At 44.6% G+C, this 24,574-nt stretch overlaps 1 protein-coding gene across 1 annotated transcript in view; it reads left to right on the top strand.

The window, feature by feature from the left end:
* Positions 1-24,574, top strand: part of KIF5C (kinesin family member 5C) — a 76,818-nt gene that overhangs the window by 10,648 nt on the left and 41,596 nt on the right. Inside the window, exons 2-4 of the mRNA XM_050976647.1 lie at positions 8,650-8,740; positions 12,786-12,859; positions 23,138-23,242. Of these exons, the coding sequence (XP_050832604.1) occupies positions 8,650-8,740; positions 12,786-12,859; positions 23,138-23,242 (270 nt within the window). The remainder of the gene's footprint in view (positions 1-8,649; positions 8,741-12,785; positions 12,860-23,137; positions 23,243-24,574) is intronic.

Below are 24,574 nucleotides of genomic sequence, written 5' to 3'. Positions count from 1 at the left end.
TATTTCTTTATTTTCAATAATTTCTATGTATTTTATTTCTATTTATTGCTACAGCGCATTTTATAGCTATATGTGTAATTTCATAGTGTATTTCTAGTGTGTGGTATAGGTTTCTACAGTATATTTATTTTCTATAGTGTATTTCTAGTGTATGTATTCTTTTATTTATTTATTTTAATATTATAGCTTCTATTTTTATTTCAATAATTTCTATTAATTTATTTCTATTTATTTTCTACAGCGAGCATTTATAGTGTATGTATAATTTCTATAGTGTATTCTAGTGTGTGTGTAGTTAATTTAGTGGTATTTATTTTCTATAGTGTATTTCTAGTGTGTGGATGGTTTATATAGTGTATTTCTAGTGTATGTATACTTTCATTTATTTATTTTAATATTATTAGCTTCTATTTCTTTATTTTCAATAATTTCTATTTATTTTATTTCTATTTATTTTCTACAGCGCATTTATAGTATATGTGTAATTTCTATAGTGTATTTCTAGTGTGTGTATAGTTTCTACAGTATATTTATTTTCTATAGTGTAGTTCTAGTGTTGTATTTTATTATTATATTTAGTTTATTTATTTTAATATTTATTAGCTTCTATTTCTTTATTTCAAATTGAATTTACTATTAATTTTATTTCTATTTATTTTCTACAGCGCATTTATAGTGTATGTATAATTTCTATAGTGTATTTCTAGTGTGTGTATAGTTTCCATTATTTATTTTATAAATTAGTTTCTATTTTTTAGTAGTTTCTATTTATTCTATTTCTATTATTTTCTACAGTGCATTTATAGTATATGTGTAATTTCTACAGTGTATTTCTAGTTATGTGCAGTTCTATAGTGCATTTATTTTCTGTAGTGTATTTCTAGTGTGTGTATAGTTTCCATTTATTTATTTTAATATTAGTTTCTATTTTTTAATAGTTTCTATTTATTCTATTTCTATTTATTTTCTACACTGTATTTATAGTATATGTATAATTTCTATAGTGTATTTCATTGTATCTATAGTTAATTTAGTGTATTTATTTTCTATAGTGTATTTATAGTGTGTGGATGGTTTATATAGTGTATTTCTAGTGTATGTATACTTTCATTTATTTATTTTAATATTATTAGCTTCTATTTCTTTATTTTCAATAATTTCTATTTATTCTATTTCTATTTATTTTCTACAGCGCATTTCTAGTATATGTATAATTTCTATAGTGTTTTTCTAGTGTATGTACAGTTTCTACAGTATATTTATTTTCTATAGTGTATTTCTAGTGTGTGTATAGTTTCTATTTACTTATGTTAATATTAGTTTCCATTTATTTTTTATAGTTTCTATTTATTCTATTTATATTTATTTTCTACAGTGTATTTATAGTATAACTTTTATAGTGTATTTCTAGTTATGTATAGTTAATTCAGTGTATTTATTTTCTATAGTGTATTTATAGGTTATGTATAGTTTATATAGTGTATTTATAGGGTGTGTATACTTTCTATTTATTTATTTTATTATTAGTAGTTTCTATTTTTTAAATAGTTTCTATTTATTTTATTTCTATTCATTTTCTACAGTGTATTTATAGTATATGTGTAATTTCTATAGTGTTTTTCTGGTGTATGTGTAGTTCCTATAGTATATTTATTTTCTGTAGTGTATTTCTAGTGTATTTATAGTTTCTGTGGTGTATTTATTTTCTATACTGTATTTATAGTGTGTGTATAGTTTCCATTTATTTATTTCAATATTATACACTAAATACACTAAATTAACTATGCATACACTCGAAATGCACTAGAGAAAATTAATACACTAAATTCTATTTATTTTCTACACTGTATTTCTAGTATATGTATAATTTCTATAGTGTATTTCTGTTGTGTGTATAGTTTACATAGTATATTTATTTTCTATAGTGTATTTACAGTGTGTGTATAGTTTCTACAGTATATTTATTTTCTATAGTGCATTTACAGTGTGTGTAGTTTCTATAGTGTATTTTCTATAGTGTATTTCTAGTGTATGTATAGTTTCTATAATGTATTTATTTTTTAAAGTGTATTTCTAGTGTGTGTGTATTTTCTATAGTATATTTATTTTCTACAGTGTATTTCTAGTGTGTGTATAGTTTCTATAGTGTATTTCTAGTTTAAAGTAAAAACCAAGTAAAAGCAAGTTTAGAGTGTTAGGGTTTAAACTGTATGTAAAAAATGAAGTGACTACAAAGGTAAACAAAGAAAATAGAATGCAGTTCTGTAGGTTTGTGTGCCATGACTTAACTAGGAAAGAAAAATGACCCTGTGGCGTGAGTCCATGAGATGGAATATGAAAGAATGAACTCAAACCCATAAATATCACCCCGAGATTAACAAATACAAACAGGAACAGCTGGCACAGCTGGGCTGGGCTGGGCTGCTGCAGCTCCTGGGGCTGCCCCACACCTGCTTTGCTGGAGAGCTGCACCTGCTCAGGTGTTTTGGGGTGTCCTGAGCCTGCTCCAAGGTGGGTCTGACCCTTCCTGCCCTGCTGCTCCAGCCTGGGCTTTCTCTTCCTGCTGGGAAATAGTAATATAATATTATCATTAATGGATTAGGATAATGTAATGTGTGGTATATATAAAATATTACCATAGTAATATATAATATATAAAATATGATGTAATACCATCATACAATACATTATAATAATACATTAATATATTACAGCAATATTACCAGAATTATATTTTTATATTAATATTTATGAATATTTTAAACTAATTTCACGATGTTTTTATTTATCATGGAAGGGGGTGCAGGCAGGGGGGGGAAGGACCCTCCTGCTGCCTTCCCAGCCCTCCTGGCAGCAGGGGCAGGGTGGACACACCTGGGGACCTGGGGACCTGGGGACCTTGTGACCTTCAGCCCCCTTTGCTGGCTGGTCCTTCGAGCCCAGATGCAAAATGCAGATTTCCTCACCTGGAAGAGGAGTTTGGAGGAGTTTGGGGAGGGGATGGGAAGGTGCAGGTGGAGTGTGGGGCATGGCAGAGCAGCACAGGGGCAGCAGCAGCTGCTTCCAGCTGGGGCTGTTGTCCCTGTTATCCCTTTGTCCCTTTGGTCCAAGGGCGGGTCCCGTTGGAACATGTGCGCCTCAGAAAAGAAGACAGAGCACGGGATGGGGCCGGGGCCGGGGCAGGCAGGGGACGGGGGAAGGGAAAGGGAAGGGAAGGGAACGGGAAAGGGAAGGGAAGGGCAGGCCGGGAGGGAAGGGGAAACGGGGAAGGGAAGGGAAGGGAGGGGAAGGGACGGGAAGGGGAAGGGCAGGGCAGGGAACGGGAAGGGAAGGGGAAGGGAAGGGAGGGAAGGGGAAGAGGAAGGGAAGGAAAGGGCAAGGGACGGCGACCAGGGAAGGGAAAGGGAAGGGGAACGGGCAGGAAGGACGTGGAAGGGAAAGGAAAGGAAGGGAAGGAAGGAGGGACAAGAGGAAGGAAAGGGAACGGGACAGGAAAGGGAAGGGAAAGGAACATGGGAAAGGGAAAGGAAAGGAAGAGAAAGGAAAGGAAGGGGAAAGGAAAGGGAAAGGACAGGACGAAAGAAAGGACAAGGGAAAGGAAGGAAAGGAAAGGAAAGGAAAGGACAAGGAAACAGGAAAGGAAAGAGAAAGGCAAGGGGAACGGAAAGGAAACGGAACGGAAAAGCGGAAAGGAAGAGGAAGAAGAACTAGCGAAAGGATATCGGAACCCAGGACAAGGGCAGTAAGAGGAAAGAACGGACAGGGAAAAGGGAAAGGGAAAGGAAACGGAAAGGGCCAAGGACAGGGAAAGGAAAGGGCAACGGAAAGGTAAAGGGACAGGGAAAGTGCAACGGAAAGTGAAAGGGAAAGTGAACGGACATGGCCAAGGACCGGAAAGGAACAGGCTGGCAACGGAAACGGAACATTTCCCTTCCCGTTCCTCCTTTCCCTTTCCCTTAACCTTCCCTTCCTTTTCCCCTTTCCTTTCCCATCCTTGTTCCTTCCCTTTCCCTTTCCTTTCCCTTCCCTTTCTCCCCTGTGCAATCCTGAGTTGGGTCAGAGCATCCCTCACCTCCGATCCCACCCGGTGCCAGCCCTGCCATGGCAGGGACCCCTCCCCAGCCCCAGGGTGTGCCAGCCTGGCCTTGGCCATTCCAGGGCTCCAGGGGCAGCCCCAGCTTCCCTGGGAGCTTTCCAGGGTCCCCTCTGGGCTCTGGTGCTCCTGTCAGGATCTCTGATTTTGGGTCACACTCCAGTGCCTCCCCCCAGCCCCGCAAATCAAACAAATCCAGCATTTTTTTGTTGGCTGTCTGCTCCCTTTCTCCTCCAGCAGCTGGGAATTCTGTTCTGTTCATCCCACCTTGCCCGTGGTTTGTATAAGGGATTTTTGTGGGGTCTGGGGGGGAGGTGTCCCCTCCCTGTCCCTCCCAGGCTGGGCTCACAGGGGGCTCATCCTGGGATTCCAGCAGGGCTCCCCACCCTCAGCCCTGAGCTCTCCTCAGTTCCTCTCCCTGGGGAACTCTGGGCAGCTGAGGTTCATTTATTTATTGATCAAATCTCTTTGGTTATTTTTAATTTCTTTCATTGAGAAGCATCAGCTCCAGGTGCTGGCGCTGCCCTGGGATGTTGCTGGGGTAAATTTGGGGTTTATGGTGAAAATCCTTTTGGTTTGATTATTTTTTTATTTAATGCCTTTCAACCCCATAGGGAACCAAAGAAGTGAAATAATGATTGTCACTGTGCCTGGCCAGAATTGCTGGTGGGATCCAGGATCTGTGTGGCTGTGGAATTGGGAGAGAGCAGGAATTGTGTGGGGGGCTCCGAGCACTTCCCCCAGCCATGAGGCACCAGTGGCACCAGCTAATGGAACAGCTTGAATTAAAATGGCTTTTTAAATTTAACAGCTTGAATTAAAATGGCTTTTTTAATTTAACAGCTTGAATTAAAATGGCTTTTTTTGGAGGCTCTCTGCCATTCCAGGTGTGGGATGCTCTGGACTGATGGCAGCAGAGGATCAGTGGGTGTTTGAGGTTTTGTATCCCTGGGATTTTTGGCCTGGAGCTTGGGATGAGCAAAATGGGGGTAAGGAACAGCAGGAAGGGAAATGTGATTTATGGATGGCAGATCCCCACTGCCTGTCACCAGGAACTTGGGGGTAACACGGGGAGGTGCACGGATAAAATCGTTGGTGTCTCTCAGAAAACAACATTTTCTTCCTGGCTGCTGCTTTGCTCTTGAATCACTGCCTGATTTTGGTATTTAATGCAGGATGAGTTACATTTGAAACAAAAAAGGAAAAAAAAAACAAAAAAAAAAAAAGAGGAAGCAGTTGTGTCACGTGTGAAGGTGACAATAGGGAGAAAAGGGCTGGAAAATCGGGATTTTCATGGTTGCTCATTCTCCCTTCTGCTTTGGGGCACACCCCTTGGCTCTGCAGGGTGTTGCCTTTGTAGGGTGGATTTGGGTTTTGTTGCCTTTGAGGAAAACCTGTCAGAAAGGAGGAGATTACCCAAATAACCCAAGAGCCCCACAGAGCTGGGTGGATGTGGCAGAGAGGGGTGCAGAAGAAAGGCTCAGGACAATCCCAACATTTCTCCAACATCAGAGAGCCAAGCAGGAACTCCCGGGCACAAAAATGAGGATTAATGTGGGTTTGAAGCACAAAACCCCTCCCCAACCCCCCCAGCTGCTCTCACTGGGGGCAGTCAGTGAAGATGCTCTGTGATCCCCCACATTTCCTTTATTTCCTTTATTTTTCCAGCCTTTCAGCTTCCCAAAAAACCCCAAAACTCCTGAGGAGGAAACCTGACCTGTGGAAGACATTTATGGGCTGCTCTTTTACCTTTGCATCCTCTCAGCCTGGGCAGGTCCATCCCATTTGCAGGCAGTGCCTCTCCCAGCTGTTTGGGGCACAATTAGGATAAAATGGCTTTTTTTGGAGGCTCTCTGCCATTCCAGGTGTGGGATGCTCTGGACTGAAGGCAGCAGAGGATCAGTGGAGGTTTGAGGTTGTCTATCCCTGGGATTTTTGGCCTGGAGTTTGGGATGGGCAAAATGGGGGTAAGGAGGTGAAATTCTGAGAGTCTGGGGAATATTTGGGAGTGCAGAGCTTTGGCTGGCTGGGAGCATCCCAGGGGAGAGACAGAATTTGGGGTGGGGAATTCCCAGTTTCCTGGGAATGGGGGAGCTCTGGGATCAGGAGTCACCTCTGGTGTCTTACAAGGGGCTCCTTGGGTGGCCCCAAACCTGGGAATTCTCTCCTGATCCACTTGGGAATCCCCTCCTCACCCTGGAGCTCCAAAGGCCAGGCTGGAGCAGGGTCACACATGCCAGGAGGAGCAGGAGCTCCTGGTGGCATCTCTGGGACTCCAATCCAAGCGTGACAAAACCACTTGGAGAGATGGCAGAGCCTGGCTGGCAGTGGCTCTGGTGGCACCTGGGCCACCTGCTCAGCGCTGAAGGGGTTAATTTATCTTGGTTTCCTGGCTGGGGGTGCCTGGGCAAAGGGGGAGCTTTGCTGGGAGCTGAGGAGGGTGCTGCCCATCCTGCTGCATCAAGGATTTGTGTTTTCCATGGAAGTTTGGTGCTGGGGGAGCAGAGCTGGCTCTGAAGGATGGATCAGCCTCTGAAGTGTCACAAAAATCTGATTTTAGGGGTTTGTGTGCCTTGTGAGCAGGGACAGCTGTTACAAGGAGGGATCAGGGTTTGCTAGGGTATCCCTGTGGGAATGTCACTTGGGAATCAGGGAGCTCAGGGCTTGGGGTGACAGCAGCCCCAGCAAAATGTCATTGAGGAGCACTCCCCAAATGGGGAAGGGATTGGTTGGTGCTGGGGGGGAAAATCCCAGTAATTCCTGAATAAAATCCCAGCAATTCATGGATAAAATCCCAGCAATTCCTGAGTAAAATCCCAGCAATTCATGGATAAAATCCCAGCAATTCCTGAGTAAAATCCCAGCAATTCATGAATAAAATCCCAGCAATTCCTGGGTAAAATCCCAGCAATTCATGGATAAAATCCCAGCAATTCCTGAATAAAATCCCAGCAATTCCTAAATAAAATCTTCAATTCCTGAATAAAATCCCAGCAATTCCTGGCTATTCCCCCAATATTTACAGGCCATGCCCCCAATAATTACAGGATTATTTCCCCCAATATTTACATAATTATTCTCCCAATATTTATGGGATTATTCCCCAATATTTACAGGGCTATTCCCAAAATATTTACAGGATTATTGCCTTGATATTTACAGGGTTATTTCCCCAATATTTACAGGATTATTCGCAATATTTACATGATTTTTCTCCCAATATTTGCAGGGTTATTTCCTTGATATTTACAAGGTTATTCCCCTAATATTTACAGGATTATTCCTTCAATATTTATAGGATTATTCCCCAATATTTACAGGATTATTCCTCCAATAATTACATGGCTATGCCCCCATATTTACAGGATTATTCCCCAATATTTACAGGATTATTCCCCAATATTTACAGGATTATTCCCCCAATAATTACATGGCTATGCCCCCATATTTACAGGATTATTCCCCAATATTTACAGGATTATTCCCCAATATTTACAGGATTATTCCCCCAATAATTACATGGCTATGCCCCCATATTTACAGGATTATTCCCCACTATTTACAGGATTATTCCTCCAATAATTACATGGCTATGCCCCCATATTTACAGGATTATTCCCCACTATTTACAGGATTATTCCTCCAATAATTACATGGCTATGCCCCATATTTACAGGATTATTTCCCAATATTTACAGGATATCCCCCAATATTTACAGGATTATTCTTCCAGTATTTACATGGCTATGCTCCATATTTACAGGATTATTCCCCAATATTTACAGGATTATTCCCCAATATTTATAGGATTATTCCCCAATATTTACAGGATTATTCCCCAATATTTACAGGATTATTCCCCCAATAATTACATGGCTATGCCCCCATATTTACAGGATTATTCCCAACTATTTACAGGATTATTCCTCCAATAATTACATGGCTATGCCCCCATATTTACAGGATTATTTCCCAATATTTACAGGATTATCCCCCAATATTTACAGGATTATTCTTCCAGTATTTACATGGCTATGCTCCCATATTTACAGGAATATTCCCCAATATTTATAGGATTATTCCCCAATATTTACACGATTATTCCTCAATATTTATAGGATTATTCCCCAATATTTACAGGATTATTCCCCAATATTTACATGGCTATGCCCCCATATTTACAGGATTATCCCCCAATATTTATAGGATTATCCCCCAATATTTACATGGCTATGCCCCCTGAATTCCCAGGAGAGGAAGGAAACACCCAGCTCCTGCTGTTCCAGCTGCTTGTGTCCCACATCCATGGCTGTGACCCCAGTGTGAGCACACAGGGAACATCTGCCACCTTTTATTTACCAGCCACAGGAAAAAAAATAATCCCTTTGGAGCCCCCAGGATGTCCCATCTGTTCATCCCCCAGAATATCCATCCCACTGTGCAGTGCCCTGCCCAGCTCCCTCTGGGGAAATTCTGCATTCCAGCCTGGGAACCCGGGGTGCTCAAGTGCAAGAAATCTTCTTTATCTCACATTTTCTCCTTTTTCTTTTTTGCAGCAAGGGAAGCCCTACGTCTTTGACAGGGTGTTACCTCCCAACACAAGCCAGGAGCAGGTTTATAATGCCTGTGCCAAGCAGATTGTCAAAGGTAGGTGCTGTCCTTGGTGCTGTCCCTCCTTAGGGCAGGGAGGGGCATCTCTGTGCCCTCCAGCTGTTTAAACACTGGCTCATGCTATAAATGTGAATATTGGCTAGGCCAACATTCAAGCAGCAATTAATTTATTAATTAATAGGGGGAAGAATGAGCAGCACAGAGCTGGGTACAGTGGGGGAAGTTTTCCCTCCAGCTGCTCACAAATTGTTGGGGCTTACAGGTATTTATTTATGGGGGTACCCCTGAGCTTTCTCAGCAGTTTCTGTTCCCAGTTTTTACTCCCAGCAGCTTCTATCCCAATTTTTAGGTCACAATTCTATACACTGTTGTGGTTTAGTTCTTCTCAGGATGTGTCCCACAAAAGGAGGATCCCAGGTGGTGGTTTTGGTTTCTTGAATAAAGGGAAGGAGTGTTCCATCTGCTGAGGTCCAGCTTCCAGATGTGGCTCCACCTTTTGATTGCAAGGACCATAAATCTCACAGCAGTGAGGTCCAGCTTCCCTTGGTTGAGGCCATTAATCCTTGGTTTGATGTTCATCTCCCTTTCTCTTTTGTTAAGGCCTGAGATGAGCAGGTTTCATTTCTATTCATTCCAAAGCTGTCGTTTCAAAGATCCTCACTACAAGCAATACTCTAAAATCACACTTCAAAATGTTCTTATTGCAAAACTCTTCAAGGTTTAACTACAAGCAGAAAGTTCCTGCCCAAAGCAACATCTTAAAGATTTAATTCAAATGCTCCTAAATCAAATTCAAACTTATAAAGATTAATTGCAAGCCAAGGATGGGTTCAAAGGCCTCCTCTCATGCTTTATTTCTCATTTTTTATTAGAATTCATCTTTAGAGCTGGCCCATGGTTGGTTTCCACCCAAATCACAATCACAAACCCAGCTTGGTGTTTCACAGTGATTGTTTGGAGAGTTTGGCATCAGTAATTCCAAATATTTCCCTTTTTTTTTAGGGGTTTGTCTGGGTGAAAAAAAACCCCAAAACAACCCAAACCAAAGAGCTGAAGGGATTGCAGCAGGTGTTCTGTGCTCTCTGCTTGTTACTCCACACAAAATGTTGGGGTTTTTTTTGGGGTGTAAGGGGCAAAAAGTGTGGGTTGGGTGCAGGAGGAGTGGGAATTTCTGGGAAATTGAGTGGGGATGTGAAATGAGTGGGGCCCTTGCAGGGCTGGTTGGGGATTTGCTCTGCATGCAGAGTTTGGTGTGACACAGGAAAAAAAAAAAGGCAGCAGAGAAAAATTTTGGGCAAAAACTGGAAATCCCTGAGGGGGAGAGCTGGACTTGAGAAAAACACTTGGATTTATTATTTCTATTTTTTTTTCTGGGAATGATGGAAAAATCCCACCTGATCTTGCTTCAGTGTCTTTTTTAATCTGATTTTTTTTTTTTTTCCTCCTCTCCCTCTGGAGTCTTGTGCAGGTTTTTTGTCTGGGTTTTTTTCTTGCTGGGTTCAGTGCACAGATGGTCTGGAAATGACTAAAGGTGGAAAATCTTCCACCAAAAATAACCTCAGAGCTGACACTTCTGACTTGTTTGCACTGCAGCTGATGCTGAGGGCTGGGTTGGGGTTTTTTTTGGGGGTTTTTTTTTGGGTTTTTAAATTTTATTTAATAGGATAAGGTGGGTTTGGCTAATTAGGAAGGTAAAATTGCTGATCTCTGCTTCCTCCAGCAAAATGCAAATATTGATGCAAATTCTGAGCACTTTTCTTCCCTAACAGTTCATGAACCAGGATATTCCCCCCCTGGCTGGGAGCTCAGCTGCTCCCTTGCCTTCACCTGGCCATAAAAACCCTTTTTTCCCTTTTCCCCCCATTTTCTCCCTCTTTTTCCCCATTTTTCACCCTTTCCCTTCGATAATCCCCCTGTTTCCCTCATCTTTCCCCCAATATTTTCCCCCAATCCCCCCCCCATTTTCCCCCTCTTTTCCCCATTCCATTTTCACTCTTTCTTCCTTTTCTTCCTTTTTCCCATTTTCCCCCATTTTTCCCTAGATTTTTCCCCCATTTTCCCCCCAGATTTTTTCTCCCCAGATTTTTTCTCCCCAGATTTTTTTCCCCCAGATTTTTTCTCCCCCAGATTTTTTCTCCCCCAGATTTTTTTCCCCCAGATTTTTTCCCCCAGATTTTTTCTCCCCCAGATTTTTCCCCCCATTATTTCCCCCCTTTCCCACCCCCATTTCCCCTCCTTGTTTTTAACTCAAGCAATTTCTTTAAAATTTACCCAAATCTGTCAAGAGATGAAATCTTAGTAACAAACCCTTATGGAATCCTACACCTGGATTTTTTTAATCCATTTAAATGTTTTTTCTTATCAAATACGTCAAACTTTGTTTCCTGGAAGCAAGGATCAGCAGTGTGTCTGTGTCTGTGAGCAGATGAGGATGCTCAATTAATTAAAAATGACCTGTTAATTCCAGGAGGGCACTAATTATGGCCTCTAACTTTGTCATTCCCTTCGAGTTCAAGACTCCTTTTCTCTTTTTCTGATGTATTTTATTTCATCTTCCTTCCTGCCTGCAGCACCTCCATGGAGAGGCAAATAAGGAGATTATTTGTGTAGTTATGTAAATAATGGAATTTAATGAATAGAAAATAAAATATATTATAGAATTTAATATCATGTATAATATGTAGGGTATAAAATATAATTTAATTTAATATCGTGTATAATATAATTTGTAGAATGTAATTTAATTATTCTTACTTCATATATATATGTCATGTATTTTATACATTAAATGTAATGTATTTTACTATATATAGTATATATAAAATACTAGATGTAATTTATATATAATGTAATATATATTATATATACACTATATATAATATATATTATATATAATGTAATACATATTATATAGTATATAGTATATTTCAATTATCATGATATTATTATAGACTTTATTTAATTATTAATATATTACATACTATATAATATAGATACTATAGAATATATATGCATAATGTAATATAATGTAATGTAATGTAATATAATGTAATGTAATAGTAATGTAATATAATGTAATAGAATAGAATGTAATGGAATATAATAGATAAATATAATATAAGATAATAGAATATAATATAATATAATAGAAGATAATATAATATAATAGCTAAGATAATATTAATATAATATAATATAATCATATAATATAATATAATATAATATAATATAATAATATATATAATATAATAATATAAATTTTTTTTCTTGGAAACCTCTGTTAATTGAGATCCATGGGATGGGAAACATCACAAAATGCAATGTACAGCCCTCTGAGATTGCTGGAATTGGGGTACAGGAATAGGGAATAGAAGGTCGAGTTTGTAATAAAAAATAACTTATTTCAATTTGTTGCACTTTCTGCAGGGTGTAAATGCAGTCCAGCTTGGTTTTAATACTGGTTTTAAATGCAGTTAGTCCAGCTTTGGTCTTAAACACTGGTTTTAAACACTGGCTTTAAATGCAGTCTGGCTTGGTTTAAAATGCTGGTTTTAAATGCTGGTTTTAAATGCAATCCTGCCTTGGTTTTAAATGTTGGTTTTAAATGCAGTCCAGCTTTGGTTTTAATACTGGCTTTAAATGCTGGCTTTAAATGCAGTCAGTCCAATGCAACCCTGCTTTGGTTTTAAATACTGGTTTTAAATGCAGTCCAGCTTTTCCTTCCCCATGTTTCCCAGATATATAGGCTGATGTTCAGAGTTATTTATTTGATTTCCAGAGATATTTTTATCTGATCTCCAGAGATATTTTTATCTGATCTCCAGAGATATTGATCTCATCTCCAGAGTTATTGATCTGATCTCCAGAGATATTTTCCTCCCAAGACAGGGAGGGACATTCCATGGATCCTGTAATTCTCCGATTCAGATTTCATTACGATTTCCCCCTAAAATCACCCCGATATCTGGCATTTCCCCATTTTCCATGGCACAAACTGCTCCCCTCTCCAGCCTGAGCCCTGCTGCCTGGGCAGTGCTGGTTGTTCCTCAGAGTTTGAGATGTTTTTCCCTCCCTGCTGCAGATGTGCTGGAGGGCTACAACGGCACCATCTTCGCCTACGGCCAGACCTCCTCGGGCAAGACGCACACCATGGAGGTACCGGGGGAAAAGGGGGGCAGAAATCGGGGGTGCAGCCCTTGGGGGAAAAGGGGGGGCAGAAATCAGAGGTGCAGCCCCTGGGGGGGAAAAAGGGGGGCAGAAATCAGGGGTGCAGCCCTGGGGGGAATAAAAGGGGGGGCGGAGAAATCAGGGGTGCAGCCCCTGGGGGGGAATAAAAGGGGGGGCAGAAATCAGGGGTGCAGCCCCTGGGGGGAAAAGGGGGGGCAGAAATCAGGGGTGCAGCCCCTGGGGGGGAATAAAAGGGGGGGCAGAAATCAGGGGTGCAGCCCTGTGGGGGAAAAGGGGGGCAGAAATCAGGGGTGCAGCCCCTGGGGGGGAATAAAAGGGGGGCAGAAATCAGGGGTGCAGCCCCTGGGGGGGAATAAAAGGGGGGGCAGAAATCAGGGGTGCAGCCCCTGGGGGGAATAAAAGGGGGGCAGAATCGGGGGTGCAGCCCCTGGGGGGAATAAAAGGGGGGCAGAAATCGGGGGTGCAGCCCCTGGGGGGAATAAAAGGGGGGCAGAAATCAGGGGTGCAGCCCTGGGGGGAAAAGGGGGGCAGAAATCAGGGGTGCAGCCCCTGGGGGAAAAAGGGGGGCAGAAATCAGGGGTGCAGCCCTGGGGGGGAATAAAAGGGGGGCCAGAGAAATCAGGGGGTGCAGCCCCTGGGGGGAATAAAAGGGGGGCAGGAAATCAGGGGTGCAGCCCCTGGGGGGAATAAAAGGGGGGCAGAAAATCAGGGGTGCAGCCCCTGGGGGGAAAAAAGGGGGGCAGAAATCAGGGGTGCAGCCCCTGGGGGGAATAAAAGGGGGGCAGAGAAATCAGGGGTGCAGCCACTGGGGGGAAAAAGGGGGGCAGAAATCAGGGTTGCAGCCCCTGGGGGGAAAAAAGGGGGGCAGAAATCAGGGGTTGCAGCCCCTGGGGGGAAATAAAAGGGGGGCAGAACAGACAGAAAGAAATCAGGGGTGCAGCCCTGGGGGGAATAAAAGGGGGGCAGAAATCAGGGGTGCAGCCCCTGGGGGGAAAAAGGGCGGGCAGAAATCAGGGGTGCAGCCCTGGGGGGAATAAAAGGGGGGCAGAAATCAGGGGTGCAGCCCCTGGGGGGAATAAAAGGGGGGCAGAAATCAGGGGTGCAGCCCCTGGGGGGGAATAAAAGGGGGGCAGAAATCAGGGGTGCAGCCCCTGGGGGGAAAAGGGGGGGCAGAAATCAGGGGGTGCAGCCCCTGGGGGGAATAAAAGGGGGGCAGAAATCAGGGGTGCAGCCCCTGGGGGGAATAAAAGGGGGGCAGGAAATCAGGGGTGCAGCCCCTGGGGGGAAAAAGGGGGGCAGAAATCAGGGGTGCAGCCCCTGGGGGGGAATAAAAAGGGGGGCAGAGAAATCAGGGGTGCAGCCCCTGGGGGAAAAGGGGGGCAGAAATCAGGGGTGCAGCCCCTGGGGGGGAATAAAAAGGGGGGCAGAAATCAGGGGGCAGCCCCTGGGGGAAAAAGGGGGGGCAGAAATCAGGGTGCAGCCCCTGGGGGGAATAAAAGGGGGGCAGACAGAATCAGGGGTGCAGCCCTGGGGGGAATAAAAGGGGGGCAGAAATCAGGGGTGCAGCCCCTGGGGGGAATAAAAGGGGGGCAGAAATCAGGGGTGCAGCCCCTGGGGGGGAATAAAAGGGGGGCAGAATCAGGGGTGCAGCCCCTGGGGGGGAATAAAAGGGGGGCAGAAATCAGGGGTGCAGCCCCTGGGGGAAAAGGGGGGCAGAAATCAGGGGTGCAGCCCCTGGGGGGAAAAGGGGGGCAGAAATCAGGGGTGCAGCCCCTGGGGGGAATAACGAAAAGGGGGGGCAGCGAATGGCAGGAAAAAGGGGGGCAGAAATCAGGGGTGCAGCCCCTGGGGGGAATAAAGGGGGGCAGAAATCAGTGCAGGGAAGGGCAGTCGGGGCAGCCCCTGGGGGGGAATAAAAGGGGGGCAGAAATCAGGGGGGTGGCAGCCGCCTGGGGGGAGATAAAAGGGGGGCAGAAATCAGGGGTGCAGCCCCTGGGGGGGGAATAAAAGGGGGGCAGAAAGTCAGGGGGTGCAGCCCCTGGGGGGAATAAAAGGGGGGGCAAGAAATCAGGGGTGGGCAGCCCCTGGGGGGGAAATAAACGGGGGGCAGAAATCAGGGGTGCAGCCCCTGGGGGGGGGCATTTATGACCATAAAAGTGGGGTGCAGCCCAATCAGGGTGGGCGCCTGAAATCAGGGGGTGCAGTCCTGGGGTGCAGTCAGGGGGGTGGGGTGGACAAATCAGCGGGGGTCGCCCCTGGGGGGGCCGGGCAGCACGGCTGGGCTGGGACCAGCTCACAGCGGGGTGACCAAACACGGGGCTGAATCAAGAGGAATTTATCCAGATAAATCAAAGTTTTTCTGTGTAAATCATAAATTTGTCTAAATAAATCACAAATTTATCTAAATAAATCAGAAATTTATCTAAATAAATCAGAAATTTATCCAAATAAATCAGAAATGTATCTAAATAAATCAGAAATTTATCCAAATAAATCAGAAATTTATCCAAATAAATCAAAATTGGTTTAAATAAATCACAAATTTAGCTAACCACAAATGTATCTAAATAAATCACAAATTTATCTAAATAAATCACAAATGTGTCTAAATAAATCAAAATTTTTCAATATAAATCACAAATGTATCTAAATAAATCAAAAATTGGGCTTAATAAATCACAAATTTATCTAAACTACAAATGTATCTAAATAAATCTAAATTTATCCAAATAAATCACACATGCGTCTAAATAAATCAGAAATTATCTAAATAAATCACAAATGTGTCTAAATAAATCACAAATTTATCCAGATAAAACACAAATGCGTCTAAATAAATCAGAAATTTGGCTAAATAAATCACAAGTTTATCTAAACCACAAATGTATCTAAATAAATCAGAACTTTATCTAAATAAATCTAAATTTATCCAAATAAACCACAATGCGTCTAAATAAATCAGAAATTTATCTAAATAAATCAAAATTGGGTTAAATCAATCACAAAATTTAGCCAACCAAAAATGGGGCTGAATAAATCGGAAATTATCCAAATAAATCACAAATGCGTCTAAATAAATCAGAGATTTGGCTAAAAAACAATCACAAATTTATCTAAACCACAAATGTATCTAAATAAATCACAAATTTATCCAAATGAATCACAAAGCTGTCTAAATAAATCAGAAATTTATCTAAACCACAAAAGTATCTAAATAAATCATAAATTTATCTAAACCACAAATGTGTCTAAATAAATCAGAAATTTATCTAAATAAATCACAGATTATCTAAGTAAGTCAAAATTTGGCTAAATAAATCACAAATTTAGCTAACCAAAAATGTATCTAAATAAATCAGAAATGTGTCTAAATAAATCAACATTTTTCTATATAAATCACAAATTTATCTAAATCAATCACAAATTTATCTAAACCACAAATGTATCTAAAGAAATCAGAAATTTATATAAGTAAATCAAAATTTGGCTAAATAAATCACAAATTTAGCTAAACCAAAAATGTATCTAATTAAATCGGAAATTTATCCAAAGAAACTACAAGTGTATCTAAATAAATAAAAAATTATCTCAATAAATCACAAATTTGTCTAAAATCAAAAATCAAAATTTGTCTAAATAAATAAAAAATTTATCTAAATAAATTACAAATTTGTCTAAATAAATCAAAATTTATCCAAATAAATCAAAAATTTATCTAAATAAATCACAAATTTGTCTAAATAAATCACGAATTTATCTAAATAAATCACACATGTAAATCAAACCACAATATATAATGATATTTAATAACAATATATAATAATAAATTGAATACTACTAATACTAAATTATTATTTTAAATACAAATTCCAGAGAATTTCTACTGTTTTTAAACAGTGTCACCTGAGGCTGAGTGTCCCTCCACACCTTCAAGCTTTTACAAACACCTGGGTTCCATAAATTCAGTCTAACAATATAGATTTTTTTGCAGATATACCCACCACATCTATATATATATAGATAAAATAAAATAGAATAAAATTATGATTTTTAATAACAATCGCCACCGAAATGTCAGCTGTGGCCAGCTGTCGGCTCAGTGCCCCCCCCCCTCCCAACCTTGAGGATTACACCTGGAATTTCTCCTTAAATAACAGTCTAAAATATAGATTTTTTTATATATACACAACATATATACAACACCACATTCTATTATCTGGATTCTATCTATATATCTGTATATCTATATATCTACATATCTATATATCTACATATCTACAATATCTACATATCTACATATCTATATATCTGTATATCTATAGATCATCTCCCAAATCTCTATCTATCTATAAAAAAACATCTATATAAAATCAAAAAAAAGTAGTCCAATTCGTATTTTTTAATAAACACCTGCGCCCCCAGACATGTCACGCTGGTGGCAAGCTGTAGGGGGCCGCCAGGTGCCCCCCCCCTCCCACCTGATTTCCTCCTTCAATATAGTCGACAATACAGATTTTTGTTTATATAATAATACCACACATCATATATATACAAACACACAGATATCTAAACATATCTAGATATCTAGATAAACACATATAATTTCAAATACAAAAGAATCCTCAAAATTATGATTTTTAATTTAAAAACTGCCCAGAAATGGTCAGCCTGTGGGGGGCATGTGCTGGCCCCGTGCCCCCCTCCAGCTGAGGATTTCCTTCCCCCTGGATTCCTTCCGTGTCAGTCCAAGGCACCAGATTTTTGTGCTAGGGGCGTCCATAGTGCCCTCCCCCTACAGCCCCTGTAGGGCACACCCCAACATGGGTCCCTGTGGGTTCCTGGGTTCAAACACCTCTGGGTTCCTGGGTTCAACCTCTGGGGTTCCTGGGTCACCCTGTGGGGTTCCTGGTGTCAACCTCTGGGGTTCCTGGGTCACCTCTGGGGTTCCGCCCGTTCCTGGGTCACCTCGTGGGGTTCCTGGGGGTCAACCAGTGGGTTACCTGGGTCACCTGTGGGGGTTTCCTGGTTCCCCTCTCCTTGGGGTTCCTGGGGTCCACCTGTGGGGTTCCTTGTGTCACCTCTGCCCATCTATCGTGGGGTTCCTGATGTCACCGTGGGTTCTCGGTCCCCCCTCTCAACGGGGTCCGGGGTCTACCGGTAGGGTTCCTCCCTGTGGTCAACCTGTGGGGTTCCTGGGTCACCTGTGGGTTCCTGTGTCCCCAGGGGAAGCTGCAGGACCCTACAGCCCTTGTAGAGCACATCCGCCCCTGTAGGGCTCAGGAAGTTTGCCTCCTCCCCTGGTCACTTGTGGGGGTTCCTGTGTCACCTCTGGGGTGCCTGTGGCACTTGTTTGGGCGTTCCTGTGTCACCTGTGGGTTCCTGGGTCACCACACCTCTGGGGTTCCGTTGTCCCCAGGGGAGAGCTGCAGGAACCTTACAAAACAACTCCTGTAGGGCAGCAGGGGTGTACCGGGGTCACCTGTGGGGTTCCTGTGTCCCCCCCCCCACTGTGGGGGAGGCTCAGGGGTTCCCTTTTCCGGGGTCACCACCTTCTGGGGTTCCTGGGGGGGGTCACCTCTGCCCTCTAACCTCTGCTCCTTGGGGTTCACTTGTGTCACCTTGTGTGGCGTTCCTGTGGTCCCAAGGGGGGGGAAGCTGCAGGGACCCTACGAACGCTCGCTGTAGGGCACCGGGGGTTCCTGGGTCACCGGGGTGTGGGGTCCTCAGGGGGTTCCTGTGTCACCTCTGGTGTCCTGGGTCACCTGTGTGGGTTCGCTGGGGGTCCTCTGTGGGGTGGGGGGCTCAGGGGGATTCCTGGGTCACTTCTGGGGGTTCCCTGTGTCACCTCTGGGGTTCCTCGTGTGTCCCGCAGGGAGCCTGCAGGACCCTACAGCTTCCTGTAGGGACACGGGGGTTTCCTCCGTTCCTTTCCACTGTGTCACCTCTGGGGTTCCTGGCCTGGGTCACCGTGTGGGGTCCTTCCTCCTGGGTCATCTGTGGGGGGCTTCAGTGGGGTTCCTGGGTCACTTCTCTGCTTCCTAGGGGTGCGTGTGTCCCTCTAGGGGGTCCTCCCTGTGTCCCCACGGGAAGCTGCAGGACCCCCCCTCTCAACAACAACAAACACACTCCTGTAGGGCACAGAGGGCGAGTTCCTGGTGTCACCCAACCAAACTTCTGGGGTTCCGAGGGTCACCTGTTGGGGGTTCCTGTGTCACCCACACCTGTGGGGGGCTCAAGGGGAGTCATGGGTAACCCCCCCCCCCCCTCGTGGGTTCCCTGGGTGAGACCACTGGGGTTCCTGTGTCCGTCCCAAGGGGACGTGCCTTGGCAGGACACCACAGCACACAACACGCCCCCTGTGGGGCAACAGGGGAGTTACCGTTGTCACCACCTGTGGGGTTCCTGGGTACACCCTGTTGGGGGTTCCTAGTGTCTCCCCCAGGGGAAGCAGCCGCACGAACCCTTCAGCTGAATGGGAAATCAAATCATTCCCCAGGATCGTGCCCACGACAACTTTCTTTGAGACCACATCTACTTCCATGGATGAGGAACCTGGAAGTTCCACAATCAAGGTGCTTTTGGGGGGATTTTTTTTGGGGTGCACTTTATTGGGGGGAGCAGGCAACCTTTTGTTGGGTGGGAGGAGTCCATGGGAAATCTGCGCTTGGCACAATCTCCTGGGTTGTGTTATTTACTTTTCCTTCCTTCTCCCTTCAAGAAACGGGAAAAAACCCTTCCCCGCCCCCCATCCATGTCCCCCTTTTACACAGCACAAATGCCAAGATTTATGGCTGAGGTTGCTTTCTGGGGTTTTTTTTAATTTTATTAATTTTTTCCTGGAGGGGTGTCCAGCTACAGGTCTGAGCTGGAACCCAACCCTGATTTAGTGGCAGCGCCTGCTGGTGCTGACCCCCAACCCCATGGACCTATTTGGGACCACACCACGCCACCCAAATCCCCGGCAGCAGACCACCCTACCCTGCGCACCCCTGGCTCAGGGTTGTGGCATGGAAGGGGTGGGGAGAGCTTGGCCAGGCCGAGGGAAGCGTGCTCAGAGGATTTACACCTGGATTTCCTTAAATACAGTCTAAAATATAGATTTTCATATGTCTACATGCATACATACATATATATATATATATATATATATAAAATAAAACCAACAATAGTAATATATAATAGATAAAATATAATAATAATAATAATAATAATAATAATAATAATAATAATAATAATAATAATAATAATAATAATAATAGTAATCCATTGAAATTCTCCTGATTGAAGCAAGTAGCAGCTGTGCCTGAGGTCCCTTACACTTCAGCTTTTACACCTGGATTTCCTTAAAAATTGCCTAAAATATGGAATTTTTTTTATATATACACACACAAATATATTAAAAAATATATATATAAAATAAAAAATAATAAAAGTAATGTTTTTAATAAAACTGCCCAGAAATGTCAGCTGTGGCAGCTGTGGCTCAGTGCCCCTCCCACCTGAGGATTTACACCTGGATTTCCTTAAATATAGTCTAAAATATAGATTTTTTTATATATACACACACACATATCTATATATCTGTATATCTATATATCTACATATCTATATATCTACATATCTACATATCTATATATCTATATATCTACATATCTATATATCTGTATATCTATAGATCATCTCCAAATCTCTATCTATATATAAAAAACATATATATAAAATAAAAAAAGTCCAATTATTACTTTTAATAAAACTGCCCAGAAATGTCAGCTGTGGCAGCTGTGGCCCAGTGCCCCTCCCACCTGATTTCCTTCAATATAGTCTAAAATAAAGATTTTTTTTTATATATACACACATATATATACACACACATATATCTACATATCTATATATCTAGATAAAACATATATATCAAATAAAAAATAATCCAATTATTATTTTAATAAAACTGCCCAGAAATGTCAGCTGTGGCAGCTGTGGCCCAGTGCCCCTCCCAGCTGAGGATTTCCCCCTGGATTCCTTCAGTGCAGTCCAAGCCCAGATTTTTGTGCCTATGGGGTCCATAGTGCCCTCCCCTACAGCCCCTGTAGGGCACACCCAAACATGGGTCACTTGTGGGGTTCCTGGGTCACCTGTGGGGTTCCTGGGTCACCTGTGGGGTTCCTGTGTCACCTGTGGGTTCCTGGGTCACCTGTGGGTTCCTGGGTCACCTCTGGGGTTCCTGGGTCACCTGTGGGGTTCCTGGGTCACCTCTGGGGTTCCTGGGTCACCTCTGGGGTTCCTGTGTCACCTGTGGGGTTCCTGGGTCACCTGTGGGTTCCTGGGTCACCTCTGGGGTTCCTGTGTCACCTGTGGGTTCCTGTGTCACCTGTGGGTTCCTGGGTCACCTGTGGGTTCCTGTGTCACCTGTGGGGTTCCTGGGTCACCTGTGGGTTCCTGGGTCACCTCTGGGGTTCCTGGGTCACCTCTGGGTTCCTGGGTCACCTGTGGGTTCCTGGGTCACCTCTGGGGTTCCTGGGTCACCTGTGGGGTTCCTGGGTCACCTCTGGGGTTCCTGTGTCACCTGTGGGTTCCTCGGTCACCTCTGGGGTTCCTGGGTCACCTGTGGGGTTCCTGGGTCACCTCTGGGGTTCCTGGGTCACCTGTGGGTTCCTGGGTCACCTCTGGGTTCCTGGGTCACCTCTGGGGTTCCTGGGTCACCTGTGGGGTTCCTGTGTCACCTGTGGGGTTCCTGGGTCACCTGTGGGTTCCTGGGTCACCTCTGGGGTTCCTGGGTCACCTGTGGGTTCCGGGTCACCTGTGGGGTTCCTGGGTCACCTGTGGGTTCCTGGGTCACCTCTGGGGTTCCGGGTCACCTGTGGGTTCCTGTGTCACCTCTGGGGTTCCTGGGTCACCTCTGGGGTTCCTGGGTCACCTCTGGGTTCCTGGGTCACCTCTGGGGTTCCTGGGTCACCTGTGGGGTTCCTGGGTCACCTGTGGGGGGCTCACCTGTGGGTTCCTGTGTCACCTGTGGGTCTGTGTCACCTGTGGGGTTCCTGGGTCACCTGTGGGGTTCCTGGGTCACCTGTGGGTTCCTGGGTCACCTCTGGGGTTCCTGGGTCACCTGTGGGGTTCCTGTGTCACCTGTGGGTTCCTGGGTCACCTGTGGGGTTTCTGGGTCACCTGTGGGGTTCCTGTGTCACCTGTGGGGTTCCTGGGTCACCTGTGGGTTCCTGCATGGGTCACCTCTGGGGTTCCTGGGTCACCTGTGGGTTCCTGGGTCACCTGTGGGGTTCCTGGGTCACCTGTGGGGTTCCTGGGTCACCTGTGGGTTCCTGGGTCACCTCTGGGGTTCCTGTGTCACCTGCGGGTTCCTGGGTCACCTGTGGGGTTCCTGGGTCACCTGTGGGTTCTGTGTCACCTGTGGGGTTCCTGGGTCACCTGTGGGGTTCCTGTGTCCCCAGGGGAAGCTGCAGGAACCTACAGCCCCTGTAGGGCACAGCCCCTGTAGGGCTCAGGGGGTTCCTGGGTCACTTGTGGGGTTCCTGGGTCACCTGTGGGGTTCCTGTGTCACCTCTGGGGTTCCTGGGTCACCTGTGGGGTTCCTGTGTCACCTGTGGGTTCCTGGGTCACCTCTGGGGTTCCTGTGTCCCCAGGGGAAGCTGCAGGACCTTACAGCCCCTGTAGGGCACAGGGGGTTCCTGGGTCACCTGTGGGGTTCCTGTGTCACCTGTGGGGGGCTCAGGGGGTTCCTGGGTCACCTCTGGGGTTCCTGGGTCACCTCTGGGGTTCCTGTGTCCCCAGGGGAAGCTGCACGACCCTACAGCTCCTGTAGGGCACAGGGGGTTCCTGGGTCACCTGTGGGGTCTCAGGGGGTTCCTGTGTCACCTCTGGGGTTCCTGGGTCACCTGTGGGGTTCCTGGGTCATCTGTGGGGGGCTCAGGGGGTTCCTGGGTCACTTCTGGGGTTCCTGTGTCACCTGTGGGGTTCCTGTGTCCCCAAGGGAAGCTGCAGGACCCTACAGCTCCTGTAGGGCACAGGGGGTTCCTGTGTCACCTCTGGGGTTCCTGGGTCACCTGTGGGGTTCCTGTGTCACCTGTGGGGGGCTCAGGGGATTCCTGGGTCACCTGTGGGTTCCTGGGTGACCTCTGGGGTTCCTGTGTCCCCAAGGGAAGCTGCAGGACCCTACAGCCCCTGTAGGGCACAGGGGGTTCCTGTGTCACCTGTGGGGTTCCTGGGTCACCTGTGGGGTTCCTGTGTCCCCAGGGGAAGCTGCACGACCCTCAGCTGATGGGAATCATCCCCAGGATCGCCCACGACATCTTTGACCACATCTACTCCATGGATGAGAACCTGGAGTTCCACATCAAGGTGCTTTTGGGGGGATTTTTGGGTGCACTTTATGGGGGGGCACCTTTTGGGGTGGGAGGAGTCCATGGGAAATCTGCCTTGGCATCTCCTGGGTTGTTTATTTCCCCCCCCTCCATCCCTTTTACAGCACAAATTCCAAGATTTATTGCTGATGTTGCTTCTGGGGTTTTTTTTAATTTTATTATTTTTTCCTGGAGGGTGTGTCCAGCTCAGGTCTGCTGGAACCCAACCCTGATTTAGTGCAGCTCCTGCTGGTGCTGACCCCAAACCCCATGGACATTTGGGACCACCCTGCCACCCTGGCTCAGGGTGTGGCATGGAAGGTGGGGAGAGCTTGGCCAGGCCAGGGAAGGTGCTCAGAGGGGATTTTGGAATTCCTCCTGGTGCTGGTGCAGGGATTTTCCAGGTCCTTCCTTGATCCCAGCCACGTCAGCTCCCAAATTCTTGGGAGTGATCTTGAATTCCCCCCACCCTGCCCCTTTGGGGGGCTCTGTGCCAGCAGACAGCAGCAAAAATGGGATTTCCACCAGTAAAACTGCCATGGATTGCAGGGAAAAGGAGTTTCCTGTGCCATCCCTGCCCCAAAATTCAGCCAGACCTAAAAGCTGCAGGGGCTGAGCACAGGTGGGTGTGAAGCCTCTGTCCCTTCTCCTGCTGCTCACTCAGGGGGCAGCTCTTTGTACCTAAAACTTTGATTTACCAGCTTCAACTTCACTGAAGGGTAATTGACTTTTTGCACTAAATCCCTTGAAGTGGCCCTGGATGAATATTTGTAAAATTAATCAGTGTGAGGACACAATTAATTGTAAAATTAATCAGTGTGAGGACACAATTAATTGTAACAGTTAATCAGCATGAGGACACAATTGTTTGTAAAATTAATCACTGTGAGGACACAATTAATTGTAAAAGTTAATCAGTGTGAGGACACAATTAATTGTAAAATTAATCAGTGTGAGGACACAATTAATTGTAAAATTAATCAGTGTGAGGACACAATTGATTGGAAAAGTTAATCAGTGTGAGGACACAATTATTTGTAAAAGTTAATCAGTGTGAGGACACAATTATTTGTAAAAGCTCATCAGTGTGAGGACACAATTGTAAAATTAATAAGTGTGAGGACACAATTATTTGTAAAATTAATCAGTGTGAGGACACAATTAATTGTAACAGTTAATCAGTGTGAGGACACAATTATTTGTAAAAGCTCATCAGTGTGAGGACACAATTGTTTTAAAATTAATCAGTGTGAGGACAGAAATGTCTGTCTATAAATTATTATTATTATTTTAATCATCTTGGACCTCTGAATCTGCTTCTGGAAGGGCT

This window comes from Serinus canaria, chromosome 7 (assembly GCF_022539315.1).
Source record: "Serinus canaria isolate serCan28SL12 chromosome 7, serCan2020, whole genome shotgun sequence".
Classification (NCBI taxonomy): domain Eukaryota; kingdom Metazoa; phylum Chordata; class Aves; order Passeriformes; family Fringillidae; genus Serinus; species Serinus canaria.
The sequence above is the reverse complement of the archived record's forward strand: the minus strand, read 5'-3'. Positions and strand labels throughout refer to the sequence as shown.